Source organism: Diceros bicornis, chromosome 4 (assembly GCF_020826845.1).
Source record: "Diceros bicornis minor isolate mBicDic1 chromosome 4, mDicBic1.mat.cur, whole genome shotgun sequence".
NCBI lineage: Eukaryota > Metazoa > Chordata > Mammalia > Perissodactyla > Rhinocerotidae > Diceros > Diceros bicornis.
Window position 1 is genome coordinate 50289378 of NC_080743.1, and position 19701 is coordinate 50309078.

Consider the following 19701-nt stretch of genomic DNA (forward strand, 5'->3'; position numbering starts at 1 on the left):
AGAAAAAAAGGAGAAAACAAGTAAATTAGACAGACATTCATATTTGATATATTTGTTAAATAAAATTTACATCTCAAATATTTATACAAGTTGGCAACAATTTTTACCTTGCTGAATATGATTTATCAGTAAGATAGATTTCAGGAGTAATATAGTTGATTTGAAAATCAGGATTGTAGTTTAAATGTCTGAGGTACTTCCTACTTTGGTATATTTGATTTAGTCATTACTTCACATGTTCTTGTCTTTCCATCTAGATTGTAAACTCCTAATGATAGGGCAGTAAACGCTCTCTTCATTTGCTTGAGAAATATTTATTAAGAGGCTCGTATATACAAAATGTTTGGAGCAGTGGGCAGTAATGAAAAAACTATACAAAAGACCTTACGAAGCCAAAATAGTCTAAATAAGATCTGCAGTCAAATAGCTTCAATAGAAGGACATATCAAACAGAAACATAAGGGATACAAACAAGGAAATCCTGAAAAGAAATAGATTATTTCTAGCTGAGATGATAAAAGAAATTTTTTTGCAGAAGATCGATTTTATTCTGGCTTTTAAAGGATTGTCAGAATTCTAAAAAGAGAGCTGATCTGTGGAGGAATTATGTTGGAAGCTTCTGAGCATCCCTTACATCTTGAATTCTATTCTCCTCTGGGTCCCAGGATAACACTACCATCTGGATCTCCTCTTACCTCTCCAGTTAAGTATTTTCTCAGTTTCCTTTACTGACTCTTCCTCTTTTGTCAACCTCTTAAATGTTGCTAGGTCCCAGGGGTTTTCCCCTTATCATTACCTAACAGATGTTCTCAACTCTGGCTGCCCATAACAATTAGCCATGGAATTAAAAAAAAATTCTCAGGCCCCTACCTTCACCTACTGAATCCAACACTCTGAGGATGAGGCCCAGGCATTTATATTTGTGAAACATCACACGTGATTGTGATACGCAGCCAGGGTTGAGCACCTGTTTTTATATATATATATTAGATCCAAGTATCTCATCCACTACTGGGGCGCCGACGGTCATCTCTATGCTAATAACTCCAAAATTCACATCTCAAGGCATGATCTTTCTTCTCAGCTCCAGGTGCATATTTACAACCGCTTTTAGATATCTCCTCCTGGTTGTGGTACTGGAGACATTTCCAACTCAGTAAGTCTCTCCTCTCCCAAGCAGGGTAATGCCATGACCAACCGTGCACCTTATTTCTCGGGTTAGACATTGAGATCATACGCATTTTCTCTGTATGACTCAGCCTATCCTTCCAACCAGTCACCAAGCCCTCAGAAATTTCTCTCAGATCATGCCTCTCCTATCTATTCCTACCTTCCACCTTAGTTCAGATTCTCACAATCTCTTGATTGATTTTTTGCAACAGTTCCCTAACTGGTATCATGGCACCTCCAATACCACCACTTCAGTGTACTTTCCAAACTATCATTAAAATTATGTGCCTAAACTAAAATCTCACCACGTCACTTCCCTTTCCTTACTTAAAGACTTCTGCCACACACTAACCATAAAGGACATACAATGCTCACCTTTCCACTCTAGCCACACTCAACTTTTCACCTTTCTGTAAAGATGCCACACTTTTACACAGTTGTGTATTTATACAAATGGTTCTACTATCTAGATTCCCTTTCCTTGTTGCTTTGTCTTGATAGTTCCCACTCATCTCTCAAGTCCCATCTCAGATACTATACTTTCTCTCTGAAGTATTTTCTAGCTGCTCCCAGGACTCTGTTTATATATAATTTCTAGCCCTTATGCAGTTATTTCTCCGTTTATGTTTTCTTTTCCCATTAGACAATGAGTTCTTTGAGCAGAAGTAGCATGGCTTTATTCATCTTAGTGACCAGTGCCAGCAAATTGCCTGATCCATAGGAAGTACAATATATAAATAAGTGAATGGCATCCAGTTACAGGCAGCTAGAAACTCCTCCCTCTCATTGTCATTCATTTACTCATTCAGTAAATATTTATTGGGTACCTACTACTATGTACCATAAATTGGATAGCCAAAGATGAGCGAGACTACAAGGAACTTACAATGTAATGGGTACTTCAGATGAAGAAACCATTAAGTACAACGTCGTGTGATTAAGTCAGTGATAGAGGCAAAACAGAGCACCACCGGAACCGAGAAGAAGGGCATCTAACACAAAACACCTCTATACAAACTATTCTTTGGCTATACTGCATAGTTTGGCTTTCTATAAACATGTCACATTTTCGTACAACTGAGCTTTTGCATACACTATTTCTGGTATCTAGAATTTCCTTCCTTTGATTCTTTGCCTAAGCAATTTCCACTGACCTCCAAAGACCAGTTCACATGCTACTGCCACTTGCTCTGTGAGGGATTTCTCAGAGCAAGTAACCTGTAAGCTGAGACCTGAAGGATGGGAGGAAGTTTAGTTGTTGAAAGTGGCGGTGTACATAGCAGGAGAAAGTGTTCTGAACAAGTAGCACAGCATGAGCAAATGGCCAGAGGTAAGAGAAAGCATAGTTCATTCAAGGAACTGAAAAGCACAAAAAAAATAGGGTAGCCGAGTTGTAGAAACAACCTAAATGTCCATAGACAGATAAATAGATAAATAAAATATAACATACACATACAATGGAATACTATTCAGTCTTTAAAAAAAAGGAAATTCTGCAATATGCGACAATATAGATGATCTTTGAGGACATGACACTCAGTGCAAAAAGCCAGTCACACAAAGACAAATAGTGCATGATTCCACTTACATGAGGAATCTAAAATAGTCAAATTCATAGAATCAAAGAGTGGAATGGTGGTTGCCAGGGGCTGGGGGGAGAAGGAAATGGGGAGTTACCAATCAAAATCAATAGGCATGAAGTCAGTTAAGCAAGATGAATAAGTTTTAGAGAGCTGTATATACCCAATCAAGGGAGGAGAATTGGATTGGAAATTTGTTTAGCCATTAGCAGATAAAAGTTCTTAAATATTAGTGTTACATGCATCCTTAAGAAATTTATAACGTATTTTTCACAAAGATTCATGCCTTCAACATTTTTTCTTTTTTTTTTTTTGGTGAGGAAGACTGGCTCTGAGCTAACATCTGTTGCCAATCTTCCTCTTTTTGCTTGAGGAAGATGGTCCTTGAGCTAACATCTATGCCAATCTTCCTCTATCTTGTATATGAGACGCCACCATAGCACGGCTTGGTGAGTAGTGTGTAGGTCCATGCCTGCGACCTGAACCCCGTGACCCTCAGGCCACGCAGAGTGTGCAAACTTAACCACTACACCACCAGGCAGCCCTTCAACATTTTTTTTTTTTTTTTGTGAGGAAGATCAGCCCTGAGCTAACATCCATCGCCAATCCTCCTCTTTTTGCTCAGGAAGATGGGCCCTGGGCTAACACCCGGGCCCATCTTCCTCTACTTTATATGGGACATCGCCACAGCATGGCTTGACAAGGGGTGCGTTGGTGTGCGCCCGGGATCTGAACCTGTGAACCCCGGGCTGCTGAAGCAGAGTGCGCATGTAACCGCTACGCCACTGGGCCGGCCCTCCCTTCAACTTTTTTTAATATACAAGAAGTAAAACATTATTTATTATCTACACTATAAACATTTTCGAATGTAGTACTTATAATCTGAAATTAGGAACATTTGTTTTAAATGGAATGATTGCATAATAACTTAAGGATTAAGTCAACAATAAGGAAACCACTTAGGAAATAGCAGCAACACAATTGAAAGAGAATGTAAATAACTTAATCTAAAATAATGGTAACCTATGTTCAGAAGGGATAGGATTTTTTAATGACTATGTGTGATAATGGCTTTTAATACATGATATGTTAGGCACTAAATGACTTCCTGAAGTGCTGATTTAAAAACAAATCAAATACAAAATTAAAAGATAAAACCCCAAATAAAGCAAAAATACTAACAAGTTTAATGAGCTCTTTAACTCACTAGAGTACTACAATATTGGGCACATGGTAAGCAACGAGATTATAATGATCCATGGGAACGTTGTCTCTGCAGAAAAGGAACTACATAGTAAGGCAGATAATCGGATCACCGTGATGCACACATGGTTTTACGGCTAGATAGCATAGGGACTTCCTTTTGATTTTGTAAAGGGTTTTTTTTTAAAAAAATCTGTTGTGGTTAGATTCCTGTAAAATGCACGAGAACCCACAAAATTTCCTAATTGGTTTTTGGTAAAGTGATATATTATTTTGTGGTCTGTAAGGAAATAGCTTCCAGTTGGAGAATTTGTTTATTAAAAGCGGGGTAAAGAAATCCTTCAAGATATCCAATGAATGGCTCCTTTAAGACTAATGTTCTGAAGCACACTGAGCAGTTGCACAATCACAGGATTCATAAAAATATTATTCTGTAGAAAACCAGGAGAATTTCTTGGCAAATTATGCTTTCTTTGACACCAATTAACAGACTTATTTTCATGGGCTAGTTACCAAAGATAACTGAAATATATATATGTATATATATATACGATCTTATTATACATATGTGATTGTATATAAGATTATATATATATGATAAATGCTGTTTAAAATGTCAAAGCACTGCTATTTTCTATGAATGAAAGATTATATATGTACATACATATATACACACACATATATACGTACACACACATATATTCCCACCCTTCAGGAAATGAAGGTTATTAAATCAGAACATGTTTATCATCAAGTGAGCAGACCGAGGATGGGCAGACACCCTTGGTCATGGGACACGTCCTTTCTGTTATGTGTATTTCACCTGGTGCCATTCCACTTGATCCGTAGTAACTTATTGAGAGGCAGATTCCATTTTCCAAGGTGGCAGAAAAAGATCCAAACTTGCTGACAGCTTTATTCTCCACATCTGACTCTTCTAAAAGACAAAATCGAATCAAGGACATTTCCATTTTATTAAAAAGAAACGTAAGCAAACTCAGTGCAAAGTGGAAATCACCTAAATATGTAAAAACATGGATATGATTAAGTAAATTATGATATATATGTATATACCGATGAATCGCAAAATCATTAAAAAAGCTTGTTTTCAAAGAATATTTAACGAATAGAAAAATGCTCATGATGATAAAGTAAAAAAGAAATACACTATGAACAATGGTTACCGCTGGGATGGTGGAATTACGGGCAACTATTATCTTCTTTAAATATTCCTATATTTCCTAATTTTTTATAATAAACAATATATTTTTATATTGGGTAAAACAAAGAAAAGTAATTTAAAAATTTCTGTTTTAAGTTCTTGGGTACATTGAAACTCGTTCAAAGACTGTGTTCCTATCTTGAGTTTGGAAAATACTGTGACCATAACTAAATTTATTAGCAAGATTTTGTTATTGATCTTATCACTAATTTGAGTCCAAAACATTTTATTAATGAACTCATCTCCTTTTGCAGGTACAACCTACATCATAATGGGCAAGAAGCAATTAGTTTCCCTAGGTGGTGTTGCCTGGAGATGTTAAGGGGTGTTATCAGGAAGTTTCATGGTGTACAATCAACGGACATCTACTTGGATCTCTCATCTACAAATAGATAGAGACTCTCATGGCCAAATTTAGGATTCTTCTCTTGTCCTTGCAACCTAAGAAATTTGACACTCTAGGGACAACTAAGTGATAGAGCATAGAACGAAACCGCATCATTTGCAGTGACTATTGGAGAGAAGCTAAACCTTCAGGAGAGATCAAGTAATAGGACCTGAGTCATAGAGACTGCACTTGGTACAAATGCACAAAACAAAATTCAGGCCAGAATGGACATTGCAAATTCAATGTTGCTACACAAAGCTAGCCAGGCTAGGTAGACTGTGTATGATAACTGGAATCAAGAGCTCGTGCCCACAGGCGGCAAAATCCAGTAGCAGCCCTCTATAGATGGGCTATGTATACAATGTATATACACATTACATTAGGGAAAATGTATATAAGCAGAACGGCAAAACACTTTAGTTACCATCTGGAAAAGTCACACATGCTAAGTGCAAGGGATGCACGTGTGTTTCTGGCAGGTGGATGGGTTTGACACATTGCTGAAGTATTAAGCCCCCACTGCCACAAAGATGCAGCTGCTCACTTGTTTCAAGATTTTGTTCTTCCTCTCTTTCATCTTCTTCATCTTCTAAAGAATAATCGTCATCTTCTTTTTCCTTTCTCACAATTTTCTTAGGGTCTGTTAAATGAATTATAAAACTGTGCTTGTCCTTTTTCACTCTCACTTTGATAAAAGTTGGGCCTGGGGAAGAATCATGGGAGAGAAGATGGGCTGATTATGATGCCCCATTAAGCTCCTTGACAAGACATTTAAATAACACAGCATAGAATTTAAGTCAGGGAAGGGAAATCCCTAGGGATGTCACCATTTTTATAAAAAGATGCCTATAGGAATAAGGTGATGGTGGAATTCCAGGAATATATGGCAGGTGGATCAGGGAGACACGTGCAGACTTTCTACTCACATCTCAAATAAATTACAGAAGAGAAAATAAATTGGCTGAGGCTAACGTATACCCATACTCAACTTTATGATTAATCACATGAGATAGTTAATGTGAAAGTTTTGCAACTTATAAAGAATTACATAAACATTAGATATAGTAGTTATTATTGTTAGTAGGAACACATAAGAATTTTCATAACATATTCTCTTCTAGTGTTCTGACTCATTTTTGTCTCTTCTCTCAGCTTTTTTCTTCTACTTTTTTTTAATCTAGCTTTTTCCTTTCAACTTTGATTGAATTATCATCTCTCAAAATTGGTAACATTAGAATGAAAATACTGTATTTACCATGAACCACTTGAAACCTATATACATTGTATGCGTACGCAAATTTTGGTAAGAGCAAGGAATAGTTATTGAAAACAGAACAAAGCATTATAAAACTTGAGTCCAGTGCTTTTCTCAGTTATGTGATTCTGAGTGCCATTTTTAATTACTGCTAATTGTACCCCATACCCACGGATGATATTCAAAATGTTAAATATTAAAACATGATAATATAAATAAATGTGCATACCTATATATTAATAAAAAATCCCTTTCAGTTTTTAAATAAATAAACCTCATATAATAAAACAATCTGGTATTTGATGTCAGTTGTATTACAAGCCATTCTTCAAATAATTTGAATAACTTGCAGGCCTTTTTTATTTTAAAATTCATTGGTGTGATCTTTCGTTCGATGTGGCAAATATTATCTAATGATGTTTCCACTTGAGCCATGATTTCACATAGAGAACAGCATCTAATTCTTGCAATGATTTCCTCATTAAATTGATAGTCATTAGACTATGTGTAATCTTGTGGATATGACACAGGTTCCAGCTCACATTGCCTCCACACTGACTTCTTTACAGCTTTTGGAGACCACTGCTCCCTACCAGACAGTAAGCTGTCAAGTAAAGCCCAGGTCCTCAAACCCACCTGAGGGATCTTTCAAGCACAGTGAAAAGATAAGCCCTGCATGACGTCCCTGATAGGTCCCCTAGAGCCCAGATCTGTTCTTCCCTTGGGAAGACTTAAGCATTTCCTTTAGGGCTTTTCCAGCCTAGGTCCTCCTCAGCTCATCTGCAAGACCCCTCTCCTACTTAAAGATTTCTGAAGCCAGAGGCAATTTCTCTGTAGCTAAAATAACTCAGTGTCAACAGCAGGCCGCCAAGCTCTGTGCCCCAGAGCCCACTCCAGAAATTTGCTCTAAGTTCACAGTATGTGCTTGGTTTCTGAGACAACACCATGTGTTGTAATTAATATTACTAATTAACTATTTGCTTATTGCAGTTACTACTATACTATTTTCCAATCGTATAGAAATGTTTTAATATTTTAACAAGTGGAATGTTCATATTAGTGTGTCCCAGCTAACCTCTCAGCTGGCCTGGGCCTTGCAGAGTCAGTTATAACAGAAAAATGTGAAGTCTGAAAATGCTGAATGTGGCGCATAAATGCATGGCAGTGGGCACATTACCACTCTCACCTTTCACGCTCAAGAGTACAGTGCCTCAAGATGATCTGAAATGGGTTAATAGCTTTCAAGAGATTAACCAGCTGCTTTCAAAATGTACCTTTTTCAAATGTCGTCTTTTCTACTTCAATCTGCCCTCCATCTGAAGGATATAGATAACAATTTGTTCCTGAGATTTGGACGGGTATATCTCCCATATTGTATCCACGAAACTGGAAGAGAAAACATCATGCTATGAGTGTGGAACGGCAACTGACAAAAATCAACTCATCAGTGTGAGCCAACTCAAGTTGCCATAAGCTTAACTTCTGCTCAATGATTTGTCTGCCACTTTGTAGACTCAGAGGCCAGTGTCCATAGTATCTTTAGCAACTCCTGTGGTATTACAATGACAGGCAGAATTAAACGAGGCCCATGGTTTTAAACTCTGTTCATTGGAGCATCCTTATAATTCAGTGCAAATCAAATCACTGTACTCTTGCCAAGGCAGTGTGAGAAAAAATCAATTTCTCTTTCCTTGGCTGTTAATTTTCTGTTTAAAGTGAACTGATATATTGAGGAGTATTGACACTTTTAGCTTTAGGGGGTCATATGTTAAAGACTTTTTACTAAGTGTTGCTAATAGAGCTTCAGGTGATTCTGATACATGCTAAAGCTTGAGAACACCTGGCTCAGAGTAGTAGCTAGAAGGGAAAAGGACTGTTACATTTCTTTCCAGTTTTTCTCCCATTAGGTTTTCCAAAACTGCATGAGGGAGAGATTGGCAAAGGGAAGGTGTTACAAAGCATACAAGCAAGAAACCTAGGTGCCTGCAGAGAGGCAATCGAGTGTACTCAGGAACCCCTGTCATCCGAGCCAGATAAAAAGGTATTCTTTGTGGACACTTTGACCTATCACAGTGGCTTCTTTACATAAACCTAAATATATGTTTTTGTGTCAAATTTCCATCTTTACTACCCTTAGTAACCTAGCTTCACTGCACTCAAGAGGGTGTTCCTATCTTGGTGATTGGCTGCAAAGAAGGTCCTAGGTATCGGGGTGGAATACAGGTCTGAGACCAGCTGTGCTAGAAGAAACCCCAAAGCCTTCTGGGGTCGCAGTAAAGAATGGGAACCTTATGTTTCCATAGAAGCTGTGTTTTTCCCAAAACAGTTAAGAATGACCCAAAGATGCTTTTTAGAAAATTGATGTTACCGGGTAAACTATCTGAGGTTCCGGTTGCTGGAGGGGCTCCTCTGTTACTTCTGGGTCCCTGATTTGCTCTTCTTTCGCTTTCTCCTTGAAAAAAGATTTTTTCTTCAAAAGCCTACTATCTTCTTTCTCTACCTTTTCCTTGCCTTTCTTTTTACCAGCTTCCTTATTCTTCTTTTCTGCTTTTTTTTCTTCCTTTAAGCGTTCCTCTTCTGCTAATCGATCTTGTTCTTCTTTCCATGCCTGCCAACACGTTAAAAACATTGAACAGTATTTTTGAAACAAATTAGATTCCATTGAGGTTCATTTTGGAGAGTATTTAACAGGATTTTTGTAAGTGGTATCTCTGACAAACCAAAATCCTGAGCTAGAAACCTTGGAGTCATCCTCGATGTTCTCTTGCTCTCCCCTGACTCCTCTGTACTAAATCCTGCCAGTTCTCTTCAGAGATCTCTCCTCACCTCACTTTCTTCTCTCATCCTCTGTTCAGGTCTTCTTACCCTTAGCCCGAACTACTGCGTCAGCCTCTTAGCTTGTCTCCCTGTCGCCTATACTTTTCCACATGAGTCTCATCCCCAATTTAGGTCTTAAACATGGTTAGTCAGAAACATGGTATGCTAGGTGTGTCCTGACATAAAATATTTCAAAAATTATGGATAAAATATAAAAATCATCATTGAAATGCATAGCAGGGCTGGTAGCAAAGTCGAGTATACGAGAAAGCACTAACCCAGTGCAGGAGGTGGGCACCAAAGACAGCAGTTTCCCAGGGGTACCTGCCTATCCCTGGCAGCCTAGAACTTGGGTTTTAACGGGTAATGGGGACTACAGACATAACCTGGGAGATCAGACCAGAGACCTCTGAATAGAGCAGGTATTTTAAAAAATGACACTTTCATTGGGTGAACTAGAAAAGAATCTTGCCCCATTGAGAAAGACCATGAATTCTAGCCTGCTTCCTTGGCCCTGAGTTAAAGGGAGAATGGGAGAGGAAAGTCACCCCTGAGAACTCCTAACCACAAGCCTGTCCTCACACAGATTTGTGGCCAAAATGAACATTACCTTAAAATTTTATTCTAAAAAGGTTGTGAGTTGATATGAGCTCGCAAATGAAAATCATAAAACCTGAGAAATAAGCCAAAAGAAAGAATGTGAAGAAGAAACAAACTGTGAAATTATATCTGCAAAGATTGCAGATATTGGAATTATCAAATAGAGAATATAAAATAAGTGGTTTAATATGCTTAAATAAAGAAAAGGAGGAATCAAAAGTATAAGTGAGAAACAAGAGAGTATCAAAGATAAGGTGAGTTTGAAAGCCCTCTTGGAAATGGAATAGAAATTTTGAAAAGGCAGTATTTGAACAGATAACGGCTGAGACATTTCCAGAGTTGATGAAAGACACTAATCCTAACATTCAGGAAGGCCAATGAATTAAAAGCAGGAAATAACAGTGGACCCAGCTCATACTGGCTTGAAAGAGTTTATGGTTCAATTTTCAGGAACTTTTTCAGACAATTGTTAATAATGCACAATTAAATAACATATTAAGAACAAAGGCAATAAAAGCTCAAAACTTAGTACCTTCCTAATTATTTTGTTATATTTCACTATCGATACTCTTGAGGTTATTTATGTCAACTGTATCTGTATCGTAGAAATACAATATAATGGTGTGCTACTGTACATTGCTTCCAACTCTGCATTCAGTGATGTCATGTCAGTAGCTTGAGATCACCCATGATAGGCGTATTTACACTACAGAAACCAGCAGATGTTACAAATCAGGGATTGATTGACTGTTGATTATCTAGACTTAAGCGATGGAGAAAATGTTAATTATGCAGATTAAACTTAAAAGTGTGTCACATCTGGAGCTGTCACATTGTAACTAGCACACAAAATTAAAGAAATATTCTTCCAGGATTCAAAAATTATCATCTGATTCAGCAAAGTTGCTCATGTCATTGATGAATGAGTGAGACATATCCCTTTCTTGTTAACCTTTGCCTTACTTTTTCATAGAAAATATCAGCCAACATTCATATTAGAACTACACTTTTTTGTCAATTGTAACCATAGTTTGGCTAAGGATACAAGAGCTTAGTAAAAATCAGTGAAAGCATTCTGTGAGAACCAATTGGCTAAATGGAATTTACAATAAAGAGTATTATATGTTTTATTATTTGTAAATAGTGTGCTATACATACTATATAGCAGCACAATGTAGAGTAAACTTATTTTTTTTTTCCTAGAGAGCTATTGCTAAACATTTACCAGCACACCACTGAATGTTTTCAAAGCAGCTAGAGAGAAAAGATAAACTGTCTACCAAGGAATGACAAATTAGATTGACAATCCATTTATTAACAACTACAATGTCAGCGAGGAAAATGTGGAACTATATCTTGAGAGTACTAAGAGGATATAAAAAAGTCAACCAAAAATTTTGTAAATGAAAACTATGTTTAATGAATAAGAGTAAAATAAAGGCCATTTTTCAAATAAGTAAAAACCGAGGTTTAATAGCAACAAACCCTCACTAAAGGAAGTTCTAAAGGAAATACCCCCAAAATATAAAATGTAGGCAGAAATGCTCAACAAAAAAATGGTAAGCACAGGACTAAATCTAAATAACATTGGCTATATAAAACAATGACAATAATAGTGTCCAATTTGTGAGAACAAGAAAAATCAAGATAAAGCTTAAACATACGTTGTGAGAGGAGAAGCAAATTGTAAATAATTTAATAGTTCTTTGTATTGTTCTGGAAGAAAGGAAAGATATTTTATTTAGTTTAGACTTCATTAAATCATATATACAAGTTGAATTTCTAGAGCAATCAATAGTAGAATAGAAATAGAGTGTCTACATTCTAAACTTTTCCTATCAAGGGCCAGATAGTAAATATTTCAGGCTTTTTGGGTCCAGAGACAAAATCAAGGACATTATGTAGGTACTTATGCAACAAGTGAGAAAAGTAATTTCTGCAAATATTTTATTGACAAATCATTGAATACAGTTTTTTTTTTTTTTGTAATACAGTTCTACTAATAAGAAAATAGAATTTGTTTTGGGGGAAGGATAACATTTCACTTAATTAGAGTTAAAATTCATGTTCCCTATCATTAAATTGATGGCAAATGAAAAGAGAAAATACGCTCAATACGAAGGAAAGGAAGAAAAACAAGAGGATCATAGAAAAGGCAGGAAAATAAAAAATACAAAAATGATTCGTTGAAGAAATTCCAAATATATAATTAATCAGAATAGATATAAATGGATTAAACTCTCCTGCTATAAGAGAAATCATCAGACATGATTTTTTTAAAAACTCTAATTTATAGTCCCTGTTTACAAGAGACACACTAAGACACAGAAATGTGAAAATAAGGAGACAGAATTTTCCAGTCTAATGTCATCTGAAAGAAAGTTCTTATCACTTTATTTTTCTTTATTAATTTTAGAATCAGCTTTCCCAGGTTCATAAAAAACACTGTTGGGATTTTGATAGGAATTACATTGAATTTATAGCGTATTTCATTTCCTAAATTGAATCTTCTCTTCCATGATAATGGGGTATTTTCCCACTTATTTAGGTGTTTAGTGTCCTTCAATATTTTGTAATTTTCTCCATGAAGACTCTGTACATCTTTTATTAATTTATTTTTCTTGGCACCTTATAGGTTTTGATGACCTTGTGAATGATATTTGTTTTATATTACATTTTCTAATTGGTTATTGTTAGTGAATCGGAATTCCAGTGACTTTTTTCTCTGTTGATCTTGTATATGGCAACTTTGCCAACACAATCTTAATACTGATGCTTATTAATAACAATACAAAAGTCTTTAGACTAATTTCAGTCATCATAGGCACAAAAATTCTAGATAAAATACCATCAAATCAAACCTAATTGTTTATTAAAATAATAACACATCATGAAAAAATAGTGCTATAATTTTTCATCTATAATGTACATAAAGGAGCTTATTAAAAATTAAAATTCCTAGGTTCTACTCTCAAAGATGCAGTTAGGATGGAGTGAAGGCATGCATTTTAAGTCTCTCCTCCCCCAGAGACACCTAGGCAATTATGATATATGTGGTTATGTGGGATGAGGACTAAACTTTAGGAAATGCTGAAGAGGATTTTGTTTTAGAAATGCAAATGTTATTCATATTGTTAAATCAATATCCATAATTCAATATATCAACAAAATAAAGGAGGAAATCCAATAGGTGTTAGTTTCAATACCAATAGACATTTAAAAAATCTAATAAAATTAAGCAGCAATTAATAATAAACTTAAAGATTTGCCACGTAATTATCTTTACCATTAAGACCAAGATGCCACAGAGGCTCACCAACATTAACCAACATTGTTTTGAGGTTTATTGCGTGCTGATGGGGGTGGGGAAGTCAGCTCTTGCCTAACCAATGTTTAAGCTTATAATAAAGCTACTGCAATTAAAATAGTATGGTACTAGCAAAGGAATAATTAGGTAGGTGACTGAAACAGAATACAGCATTCAAAAGTGGATTTAAAAAAATGAATGGAGGGGCCAGCCCAGTGGCGCAAGCGATTAAGTGCTTGCGCTCCGCTTCAGCGGCCCAGGGTTCCTGGGTGCGGATCCCGGATGCACGCTGACGCACTGCTTTTGGTCAAGCCATGCTGTGGAGGCGTCCCATATAAAGTAGAGGAAGATGGGCACAGATGTTAGCTCAGAGCCAGTCTTCCTCAGCAAAAAAAGAGGAGGATTGGTATCAGACGTTAGCTCAGGGCTGATCTTCCTCACACACACACACAAAAAAGAATGGGTACCTAATATGCAATATAGTCAACATCCCAACTCAGTGGAGCCCTGGGGGATTAATGTTACATTTAATTAAATGTTTTTAGTAAAATGACAGTTCATCTGGGCAAAGAAAAAGTAAGACCCTTACATTAGACTATTAAAAACAAATTTTAGATAGATTAGATATCTAAATATAAAGAATATATCTATGAAAATATTCTAAGAGCGTGCAGAAAAAATTAATGTATAATCTCAGGGTGGAATCAACCTAATGGAACAAAAAACACAGAAGCCCTGAAACCAGAAAGAGAATGATAGGTTTTTTTTAAAACTTTTTTTGATAAGCTATAACATACATACAAAAAGAGCACAAATCCTAAGTGAATAGCTGAATGAATTACCAGCAAACAAACACTCTTGTAACCACCCCCAGGTCAAGAACTAGATTATCTCCAGCTCCCCAGGAGCCCTCCTCAGGCTTCTTCCCAACCACTACCCACTTCTACTGCCCCAAAGGCAACCATTGTCCTAATCTGTAATACTTTAGTTTAGCTTTGCCTGTTTGTAAACTTTATGTAAATGAAATTATACGTAAGGTATATATTCTTTTGACTCTCTCTTCTTTTGTTTAACATGTTTGTGAAATTCATTCATATTTCTATGTGTAGCTATAGGTCATTCATTTCCAGATTTACATAGTATCTCATCATATAACTAAATCATACTAGGCAATCTACTGATGAATATTTGAATTGTTCCTGGTTTGGAAGAATTAAAAATAATGCCACAAGAACAATGTTGTCCGTGTGTCTTGGTGCACACATGTATGCATTTCTATTAGGTATATACTTCAGAGTGGAATTGTTCGGTTAAAGAGAAATTATATGGCTAACTTTAGCAGATATGTCTAGTTTTCCAAAGTGGAAGTGCCAACCTATACTTCAAACAGCAGTGTATGAGAATTCACTTTACTTCACATTCTTGTCAAAATTTGGCATTGTGTCTTTTAAATTTTGGCCAAAAATGATTGATTTGACTGCATAAAAGTTAAATATTTCTGAATAAATAGGAACATAAATTGATAATTATTAATAAGGAAATTATTTAACAAATTATGCTACATCCAAATTATGGACTAATATATTGCTAAAAAAGTTAGATCTCTAGATATTGTCTGGAAGTGATATTCATGATAAATAGCTAAGAGAAAAAAGCATGTGGTGCAGTAAAAAAAAAATACCAAATCTAAACCAAAACCAAGCAAATGAAAACTCTCTTTATATTTGTGCATGCGTGCTTGTATGAGCCTAGGACATACGCTCATACAACTGTTAATATTTCTTATTTCAGGGGCTTAGGAGAACCAGGGTGATTCTGATTTATTATTAAAGCATATATTACTTTTGTAAATAAAAATTCCAATTAAAAATATGCAAACAAAAATAATCAGCTGCAGCAGAAACAGAGAATATACCAAGTATGGACAAGGCACTGGCCTGGATTTGGGTTATATAAAAATGAATAACACAGCTTCCCTTAACGGCTTATCAGCTGGTGGAGGAGACAGTGTGGTGGAGAGATTGTCCTTTCATTTCAGATTCAATCATTTCTGAGAGTTTAACAAAAAGATTATTTTCTGTTGCACCACACAAATTCCCCATCACAAAATAACTTTGAATTTGTGATTACTCGGTCATTTGTCTTTCCTTGGATTACCTTGAGAGAGCCTTCTAAAATGAAAGGAATCCTTTCCTTCTCTTTCTCTTTCTCTTTTTCTTGATCTGATAACTCTGTTTTGCTCATTCCTTTGTTATCTATAACCAGAGAAAATGAAACTTCTTAGTAACTCCCTAAAATAAAGTTTCATAGAAGGACCAAACATCTGGGTTGTAGAGGATCACAAAGGTTATCAAGTTCAACTCCGCATTCACTCATCTCTGCATTTTTTCTTGCCATCTCCCAAGTGGACATGTGAAGTGGAAATGAGCTCCTTCAGGGATGAAGAACTCACTGGTGGTGAGAGCAGTGTCTTCCATTCTTGGTGTGTTGAGACATCGAAGCCCTTATTGAACTGGACTCTCTTCCTAGGTCTTTAGCCTAATCACTCCTAGTTTAACCCCTTAAGACCGCACAGAGCAAATCTAACTTTTCTTTCCATATCAAAGCTCCCCTCTTGCCATTGTGGTCATTCAGTTTTGAAGATTTACGTCTTTCCTGACTTGAGAGGCCTCAAACTGAATGCAATACCTGCCAGGTGTATTCCAATCCCAAACTGACCGTTCTCTGGATTTCCACAGGCACCTACATAGCTATTAAGCTTCTGGTTCTGTTCAGAAGCAGAATAAAGAAAAGGCAGGTTAACCCACAATTTTTCTTGCTAAATAGGCAAATAAGGCTGTAGGCACAGTTGTGAGAGGGCGACCCTCTCTCTCTTTTTTGTATAGTCCCCTCCATCCTTCCAGGTACTTAGTGCTGTCCTGTTGCTTTCCCTTCAGGAGGAAGGCCAAGCTGATGGATGGATTATATAACCATTTTGGTGGATGGTGAATGATTCATCATTGACTTGGTTTTCTAAGTTTTACTTTAGAATCAAGCCAAGTACTAATTCTTTTGGTAATTGATGGAGGTTGCAAAAACTTTGGAAATTATATAGCTTTGCTTCTTTATGAGTCACTTTCAACTTTGGCTATCAGAAATAATGAATATTATTAACATGGAGTCTATTCCCTTTGTACAAACCTAGTGAAATATCCTTATTTCCCAGATGAATTACTTCATTGTTTCACTTCTTTATCAAATATCTTTTCTCTTTTTGTCACCCTCTTCCCCCTTCCCCTGACAGCATCAAAGCCATGGAAATTAACAACAAAAACAAAGATATGTATTGATCCAACATCCTGTCAAGTCCCTGCCACAGGCCCCCCAAAATCTCTTTTCCCTTTGTTTTTGGATTCCCACCCTCAGTTAGTCTTAGGACTCTTCTGTTTGCTCTTCTAAGGAAGGTCTTGTTTTAATTTCACTTTCGGATTCTATAATTATTCTAATGGAGACGTACTGACTCTGAATTTACCTCATATATTGTTAACAATTGTTAGACAGCTGAACCTATCAATCCTACCAGAATAAAGGCATCTAACATTTCCCTAACATCATAATTGATCTGCACAAGAGATCAAATCTTCCAGATCTGGCAGGAAGTGGGGTCAACATAAGACAAATATTCCATTATCCCACTCAGGTACAACCTCATCATGTTTGGAATGCAATTATTCTATTTTTTAGAGAAAGTGAAGAGTCGCAGAAATTTTGTGGGTAACTCTTTTATTTTTTTTTGAGGAAGACCAGCCCTGAGCTAACATCTGCCAATCCTCCTCTTTTTTTTTTTTTGCTGAGGAAGACTGGCCCTGGGCTAACATCCGTGCCCATCTTCCTCTACTTTATATGGGACACTGCCACAGCATGGCTTGACAAGCAGTGCGTTGGTGCGCGCCCAGGATCTGAACCGGCAAACCCTAGGTTGCCGCAGCGGAGCGTGAGCACTTAACCGCTTGTGTCACCGGGCTGGCCCCATGGGTAACTCTTTTTAATCCTGAAATATTCAGTCTTGATTAAATTAAGAAGTAAGAGAATTTTGGGGGACTTCACGTATAAGTTCAACCAGTTACCTACTTTTAGATTTTTTAACAGAATAAATTTTGTTAGGAGAAGCAATTTTGGCATTAGCAGAAGATGTCAATTCCAGTTCAAGCTTGCTCCTAGTGATTTCCTCAGCCATTTTAGTTTCCTGATATATAGCTTCTTCTTTTATGATCCAATCTTGAATGGATTGTGCAACAAGTTCCAAATAATTCCTAAAAGAAGCAAAAAAGAGCAGATGAAAATTGAGTTACTATTAATTAGTTAAATAATGCTTAAGATACCGACTATGCAAATAAACTTTTCAAAAATGAACGGATCTTAAATTGACCATTTAAATGGGCCCTAAATTGCCTATTACAAATGTAACAGGCTCAGATATATCTTAGAGGTATTTTGTACAAAGTTGTCACATACAAATACCCAGGGAGCATATGAAAAATGCCCAACTTCATTCACAATTAAAGACATGTAAATTTAAAAATATTTCCACCCACGTCAAGGATTAAAAAGTTTGATAATTCCAAGAGTTGATGCCAGTTTGGAGAAAGAGTCACTCCCAACAATGTTAGTTGGAAAGTAATATGGTGCAATCTCTTTTTAGGGAAATTTTATAGCACAATGGAAACTCTTAAATGACCGCCAGCTAATTGACTCACTGGATTAACTGGAACACTCCAGTTTTGCTGTGAAACTTACTGGCCTTGTGGATATCCACATCCTAAACATTATGCCCTAGGCTGCTTGTGTGCTAATGCTCACATCAGCAAGTTGTTACTTACCAGGAGTCAGTCATATTTGTTCCCAAATCCATTCATGGTATTTATACTGATTATTATAATTATTTTTAAACTAAATGTTATGTATGCTTACAACATATAAATGTTCAAAGAGAGTTGTTTCTGAGGAAATCAGTTGAAATATTTAGGTTTGACAATAAAGATTTGATATTATCAAATTGTGTAAACGTAAGGCCTAATTTGAAAACATAAAGCTAGATGAATTCTATACTCAGGTTGCTTCACAATTTTCTTTAATTCTTGATCCCTTTTAAAGAAATAAACTGAAACTGGTGGACTATGAAGTATGGGCACTCGACATCTTCATTTGGAAGGTAAAAGACATCTCAAAGTCAACATGTCCCCAAATGAACTCCTGGTCTCCACTCCAAACTGCCCTGTCAGAGCCTTTGGGCATCTTAGCTGATGGCAAGCCTACACTTTCAGTTGAACAGGCCAAACACCCTGAAGTCATCCTCGACTACTCTTATTTTCTCACACTCTTCTTCCTACCTGTCAAGAATTCCAAATGATTTTCTACAACATGTTTAAAATATATTCAAAATCTGATCCCTTCTCACTTCCTTTACTGCTATCTCTCTGGTCTAAGCTACTATCACCTTTTGCTAGGATTGCTCCAATAGCCTCTCAAGTGGTCTCCCTATTCCTACCCTCCACCCCCTGTGGTCTATTCTCAACACAGCAACTGGAGAGGTCCTTTTCATTCTTAAGTCAGATCCTGTCTGTCTTCTGCTCAGAACCTTTCAATGAATCTGCATTTCAAACAAAATCCACAATCCTTACTCTTGATCTGTGATGCGGGAATACAGACACCCATATACAGCCTAATCAGTGTTCAAATGAGATGACAAAATAAAGAATATTTCAGCACGCAATGATTCAGGAAGTTTGCCAGCCACAGACACTTTCTGAAAGAATTACTCACAAATGTATTCCAGCTGCATTAAAAAAATTAATCCAGGGGCCGGCCTGCAGTGTAGTGGTTAAGTTCGCCATGTTCTGCTTCGGTGGCCTGGGTTCACGGGTTCGTAACCCAGGCATGGACTTACACCACCCATCAAGCCATGCTGTGGTGGTGACCCACATACAAAATAGAGGAAGACTGACATGGATCTTAGCTCAGGGCTAATCTTTCTCAAACAAAAAATGAGGAAAACTTCAACAGATGTTAGCTCAGGGCTAATCTTCCTCAGCAAAAAAAAAAAAAAATCCAAGAGAAAAGACAACATGGGATATAAGCAAAAGGGTTGAGGAAAAACAGTAAAATTTATAATTAAATGTA

The 19701-nt window shown here is 36.6% G+C and overlaps 1 protein-coding gene across 1 annotated transcript in view; it reads right to left on the reverse strand.

The window, feature by feature from the left end:
- SPAG17 (sperm associated antigen 17) overlaps window positions 1-19701 on the reverse strand; it is a 194160-nt gene that overhangs the window by 61905 nt on the left and 112554 nt on the right. Inside the window, exons 19-24 of the mRNA XM_058538916.1 lie at window positions 17653-17834; window positions 15700-15797; window positions 9187-9426; window positions 8093-8204; window positions 6108-6266; window positions 4777-4890 (exon numbers count right to left, since the gene is read on the reverse strand). Coding sequence (XP_058394899.1) covers window positions 4777-4890; window positions 6108-6266; window positions 8093-8204; window positions 9187-9426; window positions 15700-15797; window positions 17653-17834 — 905 coding nt within the window. The remainder of the gene's footprint in view (window positions 1-4776; window positions 4891-6107; window positions 6267-8092; window positions 8205-9186; window positions 9427-15699; window positions 15798-17652; window positions 17835-19701) is intronic.